Source organism: Carassius carassius, chromosome 50 (assembly GCF_963082965.1).
Source record: "Carassius carassius chromosome 50, fCarCar2.1, whole genome shotgun sequence".
NCBI lineage: Eukaryota > Metazoa > Chordata > Actinopteri > Cypriniformes > Cyprinidae > Carassius > Carassius carassius.
The window spans coordinates 190,351-203,463 of NC_081804.1; the positions used below are offsets into that span (position 1 = coordinate 190,351).

The following is a 13,113-nucleotide window of genomic DNA, read 5'->3' on the forward strand; positions in this document are numbered from 1 at the left end:
ATTGGAGGTTTAAAGAGCTTCATTGGAAACATTTAATGAACGCATCAGCGAGCTGCGAACTATTCGCTAGTTCCAAAATGTACCATAGTAATACCACGTTTTGGCCATGTTATACCAATGCACTCTTTAGTATGTATTTGTATAAAAAAAAAGCACTACAGTATTACATCTTGAGCTTTTGTATAGGTTGGTTAGGGTTAGCTAAAAGTGTATAAATCTCTCTGAGATTAGTTCTGTTCATCTCGGGAGTGTGTCAGTGCGCATGCGCAGTCTCCGCCTGCGCTCGGTCCGTGGCTGCTGCTGCTGTTTCTGTCCGCCGCGCGAGAATCTCCGTGTATTTCCGCCTTGTTCTCGCCCGCCGCTCGTTTATGCGCCCGAGTCCGACCGCCGGGCCCGCGCTGCTCGGTCCGTGCTCCCGGTAAAGGCTCGTCTCACCGCGGCTCCGGGCGTTATGCGCTCACATGAGGCCTACACGCTGAAGCTGTCCTCCTCCTCTTCCTCCTCCTGCTCCTGCTCCTCCTCTCATGCATGAATCTCACCGTGATGGCTGATGATCAACAACAGCCCGGTGCTCCCGGAGCGTCCCTGCAGAGCCCCGAGGCCACGGCGCTGCAGTACAACAAGATCAAGAACTCCATTTGGTGAGAGATCCGATCTCGCTTGGATCGGTGTCTGATCTCCATTGCATGTGATGTTTGGCTGTTTACATATGATGTCAGATGTCTAATGGACAGCAGGCCTACATTTAGTTGCATGGCACATCTGATTTGTGATTATGGATCTGATGCATGTGGTTATGGCTGGTTTATAAATGCATTCGATTATTTGATTCCATTGCATGGTGCAGCTGATTTCAAATGCATGTGATATATATGTCATTGCATTGCTATTTTTACTTCCATTGCATTTGGATGTCTGATTATATTGCTTATGATGAATGATTTTCTTCCATGGATCTTTTGATGTCACTGCTTGGGATGTATTTGCATAGGATGTCTGATGTCATTCCGTGGCATGCATGTAATGTATAATTTAAATTGATTTGATTATGTCTGATATTTAATTTAAAATGTCAGATTTCAGTTGCAATAGATGTATGATTTCATTGCATTGAGACACCGTCTGATTTGATTTTCTGATGTCATTGAGATGCAGATATGCCGTGCAGTGACATCAGAAAATCAACAAGATCGAATCAGACACCATCCCCATGTAATAGAATCAGACATCAAATCCAAGCAATTAAATCAGACATCCCAATGCAATTATAAATCAGACATGCATTGAAATCAGATATGCCATGCAGTTACATCTGACATCTCATGCAATGACTTCAGAAATCAATTAGACAAAATTAGACAAGTCCTCATGCAATAAAATCAGACATCATAATGAATTCATTCAACCCAATCCAATGAAACTGGATATCAGATGTAATCTCATCAGACGTAAAATCAGCAAATTATGTCTGATTTATTATTGCATTGGGATGTCTGTTTTAATTGTTTGGATATGATATCTGATTGTATTGCTTGGGGATGGTGTCTGATTTTATTTTGTTGCATGGATCTTCTGAGGTCATTGCAATGACATACCTGATTTCAGATGCAAGTAATATCTGATTTCAGTGCATGTGATCATGTCAGAGTCTGTCTAATAGCATTGCATTTGGATGTCTGATTTTAGTTGCAATGGATGTATGATTTCATTGCATGGGTTATCTGATATCATTGCAAACAATGTCTGATTTCAGTTCAATGTGACGTCTGACTGATTTTGAAAGTCCACTTATACCTAATTTCTCATATAAATCAGACATTAAAATTATTTTAGATGATCTACATGCACTTAACCATAAAAGCGTAATTTCTCCAGAACCAACAAACCTGTTAAATGAATAGACAGGTGTTCTTTTTTTTTTATCTTAAACAAGCGCAACCAACTCCAAGAAACACCCTGTTATCAGGAACTCAACAGCTTGTCTTGTTTGTGTGTTTATTCTTGAAGCACAACCGGTCTAATAATCAGTTTTTCTTGTTTCACAGCAAATCAGTACAATCAAAAGTGGAGAGTATTTTGGTAAGTCTGTCATGTCATTAATCAGAAACATTTTGTATTATCAGACACGTGGCATTGTTGTTTATATTATAGATGTGCTTATATTTTAGTTTCCCTTGGTTGAAGATTTTAAAGGTTATTTATAAATGTAACCATTTATGAATATTGAAGTCTTATTATATTGCTGTTGCTTCTAAATAGCATTTTTAGAGATAATATGGGGAAGTATTACATCAATAATGTTGCTATAATTGTTATAAATGATTTTTTTTTTATTAACAGCATTTTTAAAATATACTTTTCCTGTGACCATTTTAGATTTACTGTCATATATCAAACTAAAGGTTTTTACTATGATTTTATTTTTATTTAACTCCTACTACTGAATTTACCATGAAAATAGCTTTTTCTGCTGATTTGGCATTAAGTAATTAATAAATATTTTAAATATCAGTGTTACTCTGCCCATTGGCTTCCCGTCTATGTAGTTATCAGCCACTGGTGAACCAGATAAACCAGCATCTGGTTCATTCATCATGCTGGAAATGGACGGTCAAGCTGAAAACATAGCATTGTGGGATGCAGTATTGTGTGTCAAGTGCTCTGGTTGTATAATGCACACTTAGGCTCGTGTAGAAGATCATAGGAGTATTACATGCATACAGAAAACCAGCAAAGTATGCACAGAACACAGTGCACGCTGCAGGGACAGTATGGGTTTCATGGTAGTATGTTATTAAAAACATTGGACAAGTTTCAGTTTTTAGATGTAGAACATTGCATTTACGAAAACGTGTTCATGAACTGTTTTGCGTTTGTGAATGAGGTCACTAGTTTGTGAGTCATATTTGGTGAATGTGTTCATTTTGAGACTATTCTGATCATGTAAAGAGTATTGTGTATAGAGTATAGAGTATAGTGATATTCGTTACTGTCTGACAGTGTGATTTATTTTTAGTTCCAGCACGCGCGCGCGCGTGTGTGTGTGTGTGTGTGTCATCTGAAGGACACTCACTTTCATCAAAACAGCGCTTTCTTCAGCAGTTATCATTGTGGAATCATTTATAGTTATTCTTCAACTGGGAGTATCGTAGTGTCCTGCTACATCTTTCTCGGATGATGTATTTTTCATAATTCTTCCTTTACATGTTTGTAGAAGTTACACCTGTTAGACCAAATGTCCTACTGTAAATATATCAAAACTTAATGTTTGATTAGTAATATGCATTGCTAAGAACTTCATTTGAACAACTTTGAAGATGATTTTCTCAATATTTAGATTTTTTTTTTTGCTTCCTCAGATTCCAGATTTTCAAATAGTTGCTCATCAGTTACTCGGGAGGAAGGTGGATAGCTAAAAACCTTTTGGCCATATTAAATATGGGTGACATAATATTTGCATTTGCTCTGAAGTGCTTTAAAAGTGCTGTTTCAGACAAGTACATTCTGAATATTTAAAACAAAAACTAGCATAACCGATAAAACAATAGGTTGTAATTATATAAGTATCACTACAGAGAATACTTTGTCTTTATGTTTAACAATACCTTTTTGCTATTTTTCGAGCCGTCACTTAAGCTACAAGAACAGCCGAACTGATTCACAGAAATTATTAACTTAAATATCTGTAATGTTCATAAATATTTGCTGTATCACCTACTCCATTTGTACCATGGTAATTCTGTGAATTACCTTGAATGATCAAATAAATGTCTTGGTATTTGAGTATGGTGAGCATTTATTACCACAGTATTTAATTAAGTATTGTGTTATTATTAGCTTATAACGTATTATGGTAAATCCACAGTAATCTTTGAACGATTGTTCATTCTCAACATATTTGAGCAAAATGTTGTAAATTAACTTCAAGTGAGGACCTAAATGAAGAAGTCATTCCTTGCACTTGTCTTACTGCTGTTTTGCTGATGAATATTGGTTGTTGAGTATATCTTTGTCGCCAGAGAGCAGGCTTTAAGTTTGCTGTGATCTCTCAAGAGGCATTTCAGGATAGTTAGACAAACTTGACCGAAATATCCACAATTTTATGTTATGTTCCAGGCAAAGCTGACAAAACTGAAAGGTCAATCCTCCGAAATTGTAAAGATTGGAATGGAATTATATAGAATTGAATGCAATTGGATATATTTGAATTTAATAGAATGGATTTGAATAGAATGGAATGCAATGAAATTCTAGAGATTGGAATGGAGTATAATGGAATGGAATAGAATGGAATGTATTGGAATTTTATAGAATGGAATACAATTCAGTTATATAGATTGGAATTGAATAGAATGGATCTGGAATAGAATATAGTGGAATTAATTGGAAGTGTATAGACGGGAAAGGAATATAATAGATCTGAATTGACTGGAATAGAATTGGAATGGATTGGAATTGAATAGAATGGATTTGAATCGAATAGAATGGGATGCATTGACATTCTATAGATTGGAATGGAGTATAATGAATTGGAATAGAATGGAATGAACTGAAATTGTGTAGAATGGAATTGAATACCGTTATGTAGATTGGAATTGAATAGAATGGATTGGAATTGTATAGAATGGAATTGGATGCTGTTATATAGATTGGAAATGAATAGAATATATTTGGAACAGGATAGAGTGGAATGGATTGGAATGAATATAGAATGGCATACGATGTTGATATGCTGATGGAAATTGTTGTGAGTACAGCTAATCAATACATTAACAGCTACTCTACAGTGTGTGAATGTACAAATAAACAGGACAGTAAAAGTAATACTCTACTCAAACTGTGTCTTTTACCACGGTTAAAGGGTGTTTGTTTGGGATGACATGACACAGGACGGCCACAGCAATATGATAAGACACCAATGTTCACTTGATAGTTTAATCAGAATCAGAATAAACAACTCTTTCACCAGTCAATAATAGTTAATTAGTGCGACTGAAGCTGTTTGTGAAAGCAACATAAAACGACTTCAAACTCAAATGATCCAATCAGAATTTAGACATGCACTATACATATGGTACAAAATGCAATAGTGTGTGGTAGAATATGAGGTACAGTGTACAATTTTACATGTAATGTGTTTTGTTGCTCAGCAATTGGCTGCTGTACAGCCAAACAGAGCCAAGATAACTACTGCGTACAGATGTCATAGTGTGTTAGAATGATGGTGTAAAATAATCACAGGGATTAATAATGCTGTAGAGTAGACAGAATGAGCATAATAAAGCCTGTAAAGAGTCAAACAATAATAATAAGGCTGTTTGCTTTGGATGGAAGGATTTATAACCACTACATGGTACGTCTAGGTAATAACAGTGAATTGTCTTTTTATTTTTTTTCTCTTACTCTCATTGGCTGTCCAGCCATTCATGAGCGCTGGTTCCCCCTAGCAACAAAGAGGCAAATAGAATAGGACGAGGTGAGAGGAATCACTCTCACCAGCCAATGGAATGCGAGGTGGGCGGAGCTTGTGCTGAAACGATGTGTTGCCAGTCTGTCAGCATTGACATGCATGTTTACTGTCAGGGTTTACATGGAAACCAGCTAAGAGCAGGGCAGGACTGCAGGTTTGCTGCTGGTCATAAGCACAGACACGCTCTGGTACTGTGCGCCTGGCCGACTCCAGGGGCTCTGCTTCTCCCCGTACAATACAGCAACCTTGCGGAAATTAATGCAGGGGAATACAGTGATGTCATGGGCTGCGGAGTCTTTAGCAGGGGCCGAAAATCAAGTCCTTTAAGTGAATTTTAGTGTGTGATAATGGTGTGGGTATGTGATATTATGTATGATAATAATTAACTTTCTTTCATTTTTTGGAGAAAAAGTTGCTAAATCACATTTCTGCTGCAGTGGAATCTCCATCACAACCAAATATAAACCTTTATTGGAAAAACTCAGCTATTGAAATAATAAATACATTTTAGTATAGTCATAAAATTTCACTGATTTTCACACTTTAATTACGTTTAATACCTTTGCATGACTGTTTACATGCCATTTTTCTTAAAGAGTAAAAATAATGTCAAACTTGTCTGAATTGCCTTTGTCTCATAATCCTTGTGTTGTTCATTCACACAGCAAGATGTTGAGAAGTTTACAGATATTGAAAAGCTCTACCTCTACCTTAAGTTGCCTTCTAGTCCCAGTAGTGGCAATGACAAAAGGTACATTTTATTTTTTATCTACAATATTCCTGTCCATATCCCCCTCCTCTGTTTTTATGATTTGAACTTCTTATTTGTGATTTTTGTGCTTTGCGATATCAAATACACTCATGGCATATACGTCTGATGTTTATGATTCACTCTTATTTACTTTCAGTAAAACATGCATATATGTTCTAAAAATCTAAAAAACATAAAATCTAAACATTTGCAAATATAATTTTTTTGTAATATTGTTTAATTTTGCATTTGTTGTTGGCTTCACATGAGCTAATCATTTGGCCATTTATATAGATTTTGTGTAAATTATGACATTGCAATACCAGGCTTCCTGTGTTTTATCATTTGTTTTCCCTTATCTGTCCATCATGTCAACCCCTCTTTACCAACATGATGTCCAATAGAACTGAAAATCAGAGGGGCTCTGCAAGTCCTGCAATATGGTAGTACAACTTTAACTATATTAAAGGGAAAATAATTTTGAAATCATTTGTAACATGATATATTACACAGGACCAACAAATGTACGCACACCCTTCTGGTGCTGCACCATCACTGTTTTAAGCCTTTATTTTCCTCTGTTTTCTCCAAAGCGACCAGAATTCCATGTCGTCCAGTCGGACTCAACAGATGTACGCATTCAACTGGATCCGAAATCACTTGGAAGAGCACCCAGAAACCTCACTGCCAAAACAAGAGGTGTACGACGAATACAAGTGAGTTATTTGACACTGGAATGGACAGAGGTTGTGTTTGCTTGTTCTCATAAGTTTCTGATGCTGTGTTTCAGGAGTTATTGCGACAATCTGGGTTACCATCCTTTAAGTGCAGCTGATTTTGGAAAGATCATGAAAAATGTTTTTCCGAACATGAAGGCACGCCGTTTGGGCATGAGGGGGAAATCAAAATATCCTTTTGTGTGGAAAAATCTTACTGCCTATATTTTGATTTTGAGATACCGTAGGTTCCTACCTGTGAAACACCTAAAGCTTCACAACATTTGCTTTTGAAACATTTTGTGTTCATTGAGAATTGTTGTGAACCTTTACAATGTGTTACGTACTGCTACAGTGGACTGAGAAAAAAAGCCTTTGTGCACATGCCATCACTCCCTAACCTGGACTTACACAAATCAGGAGATGGGGTCAGTATCCTGTTTCTGTCAAGTCCAAAACTAGAGATTCATATCATGCCCTAATTGCAACAGCATTGTGTTGGTGTTCAAATGAAGTTTGATAAGCATATCCCCTCTTAATGCTGGGCTTCTTTAGTGTGAGTTGTTGGAGTCGACTGGACAGTCTCCCAGTGCTGAGGATGAGATGCGCTCGGCAGCTTGCGGTCTTGTCTGCGAATGGGCTCAGAAGGTTTTGAGTCGCCAGTTTGACAGTGTGGAGGAATTGGCACGCTTTCTTCTCAACAGTCACTATATAGGCACTAAATCCATGGCAGCTCTTACTGTCATGACTGGAACCCCAACAGGCAAGACACAAAAATGGCCTTGCATACAAATCTAGACGATGCATGATTAAATGTCGGTTGTAGCAGCTACTTGTTGCACCCTTGAGGAGTTTTACTTGTATGGCATTCAAACTATGTTCGTTACTTGTATTTAACTTGAATCTCTTTGATAAAATACAGGTATGAAAACCCCTACGCCTGCCTCTGCCTTTGTGCCAACTGGTGAAGCCAACTTATTCCAGCCCCAAGTGAAGACCCTCCCTTCGCCTTCTGTAGACGCCAAACAACAGCTGCAGCGGAAGATCCAGAAGAAACAGCAGGAACAGAAGCTCGCCTCTCCTTTGCCCACTGATGCCCAGGCCAGAAGGGCAGAAGCGGGCACACCCGGCCCTGGATCCAGCCTGACCTCTGGAAGTCCTGCACTACTGTCCCCTCAACCAACCATAGGCATCGTGGTCACTGCTGTTCCAAGTCCTATCACAGTAAGCAGATTTTGGTTGATAGCAGGGTATGGATGATTAGACATTGCTGAATGACAAATTATTTCAATTGCTTTTGTTTGTGTAATTTGCAGGTTCAGAGAAACCGGCAACTAATGACCTCTCCAAGTCCCGTTGGGGCAGCAGAGGGAAAAGTAGTACCTGTTAACTTCCAGGTTGTGACACAACCTGTTAAGCAGTCTCCAAAAACGCCCCAAAATATCCCTGCCAGCCCAGTCGGTGACAGGTTGGCCAGACACCGATATGCCCAGATTTTACCTAAACCTTCTGCCACAAGTGCCATTGCACTTCGCTCGCCCCAAACACTTCTTATAACCAACAGCCCCATCAAGACGGTGATGCCCACGCCCCATGTTAGCTCTGTCAATGTGGTCAAGATGACTGCAATTTCATTAGCGCCTAACAGTAGCAGTAGTAGTAGTAGTATTACTCCTACCCCTTTGAGACCTGCTTCGGTAGGTATCAGTAGCACAGCTTTCCTGGAAGAATCTAGCCAAATCCAGCTAGCGCAGAATGGGGCATCTGTCACGTCTCTTCAGTCATCTGGGAAAACTGGACGTCCCTCTACGACCCCAACCCCATCAGCATCCACTGTTACTAGTGAGGTAAAAGTGACATTTGAAGCTGTGAATGACAGTTACTCAGCTACTGCTGTTGATAAACAAATCACTTCATCAGGGGCAAGAACAGGACTAAAGAATGAAAGAGCCACTAAATTCAGGGCTTCCAGTGAACCCTCTCTTCTTATTAAGGCATCCCCTGTGCCTGAGAGAGTGACAAGGGCCAAGAGTGACTCTACAACCCCTTCAAGTACAATCATGGGGGCTCTTGCCCCAAGCAGCAATAACAACAACGATCAACCAGAAAGTACTTTGTATTTAACTGTTACTAGCCAGAATGTAGATGCTGAATTGTCATCCATTTGTGTGATGGCAACTGCAAGCACTTCTTCTAAAGATGCTGGTCTTGGTCCAAAAAGCCCTCGTAAACGTTCTGCATCTGTTTTGGAAACCCATACAATCCCAGTTAAAAGAGTATTCATTTCCCAGCAACCTTTGGATAGTGGAAGCAATGCCAAGCCTGGTATTGTAATAGCAGCTAAGAAGATTCAGAGACCTGGCACTCCAGCAAGACCAGAGAGCGCTCCATGCAAAGTTACACTAAAACAGAGTAGCTCTCTTCCAACTCAAATCTTAGCTCTTTCTGACACTCCCATTGGATCCCTGGACATCTCCCAGATGGTTAATCCTCAGAGCTCTTTACAACTCGCAAATGAAGCTGCTGATATTAGCCAGAATGAAACTGCTTCTGCTAAAAGCACAGTTTTACTGCAGCAAATCTCAAGTCACCAACAAATCAGCAGTGACGTTTCTCAGGAGGTATCTACTGTAAGTGAGCTCAAGAGTTCATTGCAAGACTACTCACAACAGATGCAAACAGAACACAAGCAGATTGCCGCTAATCCATTACCGTTGACAGCCCAGGAATCTGAGACCACTAGTCGGCTCACTCTTCAGCAGGACATTGTTGATTTTGCAGGAGCCCAAGCAAGCATGGACTATTTCCCCTTCAATGATGATGATATGACCCAGGACAGTATTGTAGAAGAGCTTGTACAGATGGAGGAACAGATGAAGCTGAATAGCAGCTTGCAATCCTACTTGAGCTGTGTTGATATATCCCTACAAGGTCACGCCACGGTTGGCCAAGGAACAATCCTGTCGCCCCATCAGACAAGTACACAGTTCTATCATTCGTCTCACAGTAGCGCCACACCAGTCCACACACCAACTCCGACACCCACTCCTACACCAACACCTACACCAACTCCTACCTCCGAGATGCTACCAGGGGGGCATTGCTTAACCAGAGAAAGCCCTTGTTCTCGAATGGCACCTGTTACCCCAGTGGATAGCATCTTGGGTGGGCGCCATACACCCATCAGTACTCCACTGTCTAACTGCAGCAGCAGTGTTCCTCCGAGCCCCATCGAATGCCGCAATCCCTTTGCGTTCACTCCTATAAACTCTAGTATAACTGGATATCATGATGGTAGCGTTGTGTCCAGCAGTCCAGTGAAACCCATGCAAAGACCAATGGCCACCCACCCAGATAAAGCCAAGCTGGAGTGGATCAACAACAGGTACAACAGCACCGCAGGGTCTCCTGTTATATCCACCAACTCCACCATTGGTATCCTGCCCAGTTACCAGGATCTGGTCGAGGACCACTTCCGTAAACCACATGCTTTTGCCATCCCAGGTCAATCTCTCCAGTGTCAATCAAGGCATCAGGACGGAAACTTGGTAAGGTTAACAACCGTTTCTCCAGTGCAACAAGGAGAGCAAACCACCCTTAGTAGCAAGCAAGAAAGTTTTGCCATCCCAGCTCCTTTGGACAATAAAGGGACAGGAAGCACATCTACATCTGGAGGTGGAACCTTCCGGTGTCGCAGCGTTAGCCCAGCAGTTCGTCAGCGTAACCTTAGCGGCACCACTGCACAAACAGACACCACTCCACGGTCTGTTGTTTCTCCCTTTAACTGCCCCCTGACATCTGAGGTCCTGAACATTTTGTCCAACAACCAGTCTGTGGTCAGTGCCAGCAGCTTGGCCCAGAGGAGCCAATCAGTTCCACTAAACATCATGATGCAGTCTGAGCTGCTTCCCATCAGTCACCAGAGGCAGCAAAGCAATAGTGCTAAAATCACCACCGTGCTCCTTAGCAAGATGGACACGGATGGAGATGACACAGTGCGAGGGCTGGGTGTAAATAACCTGCCCGCCAAATATACAGCACGGATGAACTTAACCCAAATCCTGGAGATGACACAGGGCTTCCCCGGAGGCCCCAACTCTCAGAACCAGCAGCTGCCTCTGGACACAAGCCCTTTGCCTTTTGACTTCCAGAAGACGGGTTACCTCATAAGTGCGGGAGAGGAGCAAGTCTCCTTCTCCAGCGGTGAAAGTCGAGCACAATCAGGCTCAGGACTGCAGCAACCAGAAGAGCAGCTTCAGCTCCAGGAACAAGATCAACAGCTACAACTCCAGAATCAAGAGCTGCAACTTCAAGACACACAGTTGCAACTCCAGGACCAACAGTTGCAGTTGCCGGACCAACAACAGTTACAAGTTGACCCAGGTCTCACCCAGCAGCACTTGTTGCCCCAAACCTCGCAGCAGGTTGTGGATCAGGAGCAGCAAGAGCAGCTGGACTTCAACACTACTGTCAAGGATCTCTTGGGGGAGGACAGCCTCAACCCCAGTTCCCAACTCGTCGGACAGGTGGCTTCAGAGCTCAGTGCTGTCGCCTCTGACTTTTCGAACGATATCCGGTTGACTTCTGACCTTTCGAGTAGCATTAATGACTTGAACACTTTGGACCCCAACTTGCTGTTTGACCCCAGTCAGCAGCAGGACCAATATGAAGACGCCACACTGGAAGAACTGAAGAACGATCCTCTGTTTCAGCAGATTTGCAGCGATACTGTGAATTCTGCTGGTTTTGATTGGTTGGAGAATAAAGACCAGCCAACCGTGGAAATGTTGGGATGATATTATTCCCTGTTCTTTTACTGTTGATGTTGCTGTTGTCTGTTGTTGTTTATATTTATGGTTTCTGTACAGCGTTTGTTTTTTTGTATTGCAACATTTTGTGTATTCTTAACGTACAAAAATATTGAATGTGTCTGTGCAGCAAAAATCTGGACGCTTTGGACTGTCCAGTGTAAAGTGCCAGCCTGAGGTAAATGTCATACAGGCATGTGCTTTATCTGATTTTATTATTATTATTTTTACAGCCGTTTTGTTTGTATTCCTGTTGTATGATTTCATAGATCATTCCAGTCATTTCTTCCCACTCAGAAGTCATTTACAGTGAGCGGTCAGATATTTCCTCTGGTTCCAGCTGGTAGTAAAGTACGTTCAATATGATGAGACATCACCTGGTGCACAAGCATATCCCTCTTTCATATATTTCCTCCTACTAAAACGAGTGCATAATTTGTTCTTGTATTGAAACGAAATGCAATATTCCAAATAACAAATCATTGACGTTGGGGAAACTCACTTTCTAGAATGTTGTCTAAAGATCCAGTAACGTGGCTTTTGCGAGTTTGCGAGTGCCCCCATGTACCATAAGTACAGCAGAGGTGAAATATCACATCTACATATCGTAAACCGGTCAGTTCAGTGAACTGCGAAGATCTTAGGTGCTACTTGGTGCTGACTTAAAGAATCGCATTTACTGTACCTTTCATCAGCCATCATTTGTTTCGTCAAAGTGATTCTACACATTTTTTGGGGGAAAAGGTTTTAAGGCCATAATACCAGTACTGTTAAATCCAAACTATTGGGGAAGGATGAGATTTCCAGTTTGTTTTTTGTTTTTCTCTCAAAAAAAATGGGAATATAAAGACTCGTCTGCCTTATTTCCAGAGTCTAAGGCCTTATCCCATCTCATTAAAGGCTTCTGAATTCAAGAATTACTTTAAAAGAACGACCTTGGTGCACTTGAATTAGCAGTTGTCCATCATCAGATGGTTGCTAGCCATTTTGAAGGCTTTGCTAGCACATAATTTCAAACTGGTAGTGACGACGGTATGGTGATGGCTAGATATTCTTACCAACTCGAGATCAACAGGCAAACCTGTGTCGTTTCTCCAGCCTTAACTCCATGCCAAAGAAAGCTGTGGAGAACAAGAGATTGCAATCCGTTGCAAACTGTTTTTGTTTTTACAGTAAGTGAATTAGCTTTTGTGTAAAGTATGTATATGGCGGATGTATAGGTAACTATGTATGGGGAGCATGCTGTACAAGTTCACGAAGGCTAAGTTTCTAGGCTGTAGGTAGTGCGACGTTTGTAAAAAGGACATAGTTGTCATCATGAGATTTCCATTTTATCAAGACGCTAATGGTGATGATTTTTAGATAGAT

The 13,113-nt window shown here is 40.8% G+C and overlaps 1 protein-coding gene across 1 annotated transcript; it reads left to right on the forward strand.

Moving 5' to 3' along the window:
• The first annotated feature begins 249 nt into the window (after positions 1-249).
• On the forward strand, positions 250-12,886 carry LOC132133785 (DNA-binding protein RFX7-like). Its single transcript, XM_059546755.1, has 10 exons — positions 250-641; positions 2,046-2,079; positions 6,136-6,221; positions 6,626-6,664; positions 6,815-6,937; positions 7,012-7,140; positions 7,293-7,365; positions 7,493-7,700; positions 7,860-8,161; positions 8,254-12,886. The coding sequence occupies exons 1-10, from the start codon at positions 529-531 to the stop codon at positions 11,731-11,733; spliced, it is 4,587 nt and encodes a 1,528-aa protein (XP_059402738.1). The 5' UTR covers positions 250-528; the 3' UTR covers positions 11,734-12,886.
• Positions 12,887-13,113: the final 227 nt, after the last annotated feature.